Here is a 2,317-nt window from a genome sequence, read left to right on the forward strand (position 1 = left end):
CAAGAGAGAAGCACAACAGGTGAAGTGAACTATACTGATATTGAGGTTTATGTTCTTGTGTTTTGGTAAAGGAGGTTGGCAGCAGTCGACCTTAAGCATTCCTGCATATTTCAAAGTTTTGAATGAGTTTAACAACATGTCGTTTACATGCAGATATTACTATTACACCTCAGCAAACACGTAACATGCTCCGGGTGTTGTTGGGGTCATCGGCGTTGGAACGAACGAAGTCTCTTTTCAATACTTTTGTCGCCGAAGAAGGAAACGATGTTCTCCTGGTGCAAGATCAAAAGGATATAACATGTGTCATTGCATCGCAAACCTCCATTCAGAAGGAATGTTTCCGTCAGTGGGGTGACACATTGGTGATGGATTGGACGCACGGGACTAATAACCTCGGATATCATTTGGGTAAGTTGCATTGTATTTAATTGTGAAATCATGCACATGATAACTTCTATGGTTTTGTAGGAAGCCTTGTCGTCACGTCCGCAACAGGACGGGACATACCAGTAATCGACTTTCTTGCGCTAGACCAGAAAGCAGAAACAATGGACCGTATCATTGAATTCTTCAAAAAGAAGAACCCGTCCTGGAATTTGATCCAGACTGTCGTTATTGACAAAGATTTCGTGGAGTGGCGGGTCCTGAAAAAAGCATTCCCCAGCACCAAGGTTATTCTGTGCCAATTTCACGCGCTCACGTACTGGAGAAAGGTGCTCCGTCGGCCCAAGTTTGACCTGACAATGTCACAGCGCGACAGGATGGAAGACGCGTTTGCAAAGCTAATCTACTGGTACGAATCTGTATGTTGCTTCATGGGTTGATAATGATATGTTGCTTAATATGTTGCTTTATTGTGTTGCTATATATATATTGCGAAATGTAGCAACACGCAGATAGCGTTCGATACAGAGTTAGCAGCATTCACAAGAACGTGCGAGGAGAAGTGCCCCAAGCTACTTGCTTATTTTTTGCGGAATTGGAAAACGTGCTATTCGATGTGGGCAAATTATCTCCGTGGGAAGTACTTCTCTGCAGGCAATACCACCACCAATCGAATTGAGTCCAATTGAAATCAGGTGAAGTTGCTTCTCGGTAAAAGGCCCCGTATTGATGCGACAATTGGGGGACTTCTAGCTCACCAAGCGACAGTAATTCGACAGCTACTTGCTTCAATTCGCAAGCACTCCATGGTTTCGCGGCAACCTGACTCTGTGCCAGACTTCCTGGTAGTTGTGGCAAAGCACCTAAGCGATGCTTCGTTTACAAAAGTGCGCACTCAGTGGGAGTACTTCATGGTATTTCTGGCGGAAGCTACGTGCAAGAAAGAGAATGTGGAAGTGGGAGAGTGGGCGTTGTCTACACAAGGTACATGCCTATTCTACCGAAGTAACCACCTTCCGTGTCAACACTTGATGTACATTGGTGACCGCGTTCACCGGTTCAAGTGTCTCTCGGCATTTACGGTTGCTCCACGCTGGGATATGCTGGAAATGGCGGCAATGGAAAAGGCGTTTCAAGCTGGTATCGATTCACTCCGGGTTGTCCAAACTTCGATGAAAGTAGCCAGCGATGCATTCGATGCGGTCCAACCGGAGGGGCCTGCTTCAACATTATCAGCAACACGACCGAGATGTGCAACACACGAAGCAACACGCGAAGCAACACAGTTGAAAGGAGAGCTAGGAGATGCCAAAACGACACGACCGCGCGTAAAACCGAAACACCGAGTCATCTACGTGAAGTTGCGTCGCCGCGAGCGAGCAAATGTTGTTGTTATGTCGGCCGAGGAGAAGTACTGCTATGCAAAAGCAGTATTCGAGCCCGTGATGGAGCGTCTATCAGGTCTGTCGAGTCCTGCTTTCTGCACAGCATTGCAGGCCTGGAAGGAACTGGTTCAACGTGGTCTACGTGAAGGTGTTGGAGGTGGATCCGTATCAGATACAACGACTTCGCCAGACAAGGACGACGAAACAGACAAGTCCAATGTATCTGATGCCGCATCGGGCATTGAGCCCATGGAACTTATCGATACGATTGATTTTATGCGGCAGATGGAACCACTAAATGCTACCCAGACAGGTGAAGGCGTCATACACAAATTTGCGATGACAAAAGAACCAACACCGAGTGCAACACAAACATTGAATGTGTGTACTTCACATGTTGGTTGTCGTGGAAATGTGGTGAAGCGCCAGTTGGCTTTCACGAATAAGAAAACTGATTGATGGGAAATGACCCGATCCAGCCCTGAGACTCATGGTCGACGACGGTGCGTCAGTGATTACGTCATCATCGGTGAGGATTACGCAAT

At 47.0% G+C, this 2,317-nt stretch overlaps 1 protein-coding gene across 1 annotated transcript; it reads left to right on the forward strand.

The window, feature by feature from the left end:
• Positions 1 to 1,193: 1,193 nt before the first annotated feature.
• Positions 1,194 to 2,231, forward strand: PPTG_08749 (hypothetical protein; the record flags this gene model as incomplete). Its single annotated transcript, XM_008903473.1, has 1 exon — positions 1,194 to 2,231. One exon carries the CDS (start codon positions 1,194 to 1,196, stop codon positions 2,229 to 2,231), a length of 1,038 nt encoding a protein of 345 aa, XP_008901721.1.
• Positions 2,232 to 2,317: the final 86 nt, after the last annotated feature.

Source organism: Phytophthora parasitica (assembly GCF_000247585.1).
Source record: "Phytophthora parasitica INRA-310 unplaced genomic scaffold supercont2.16, whole genome shotgun sequence".
In the NCBI taxonomy this organism is placed as follows: Eukaryota; Oomycota; class Peronosporomycetes; order Peronosporales; family Peronosporaceae; genus Phytophthora; species Phytophthora nicotianae.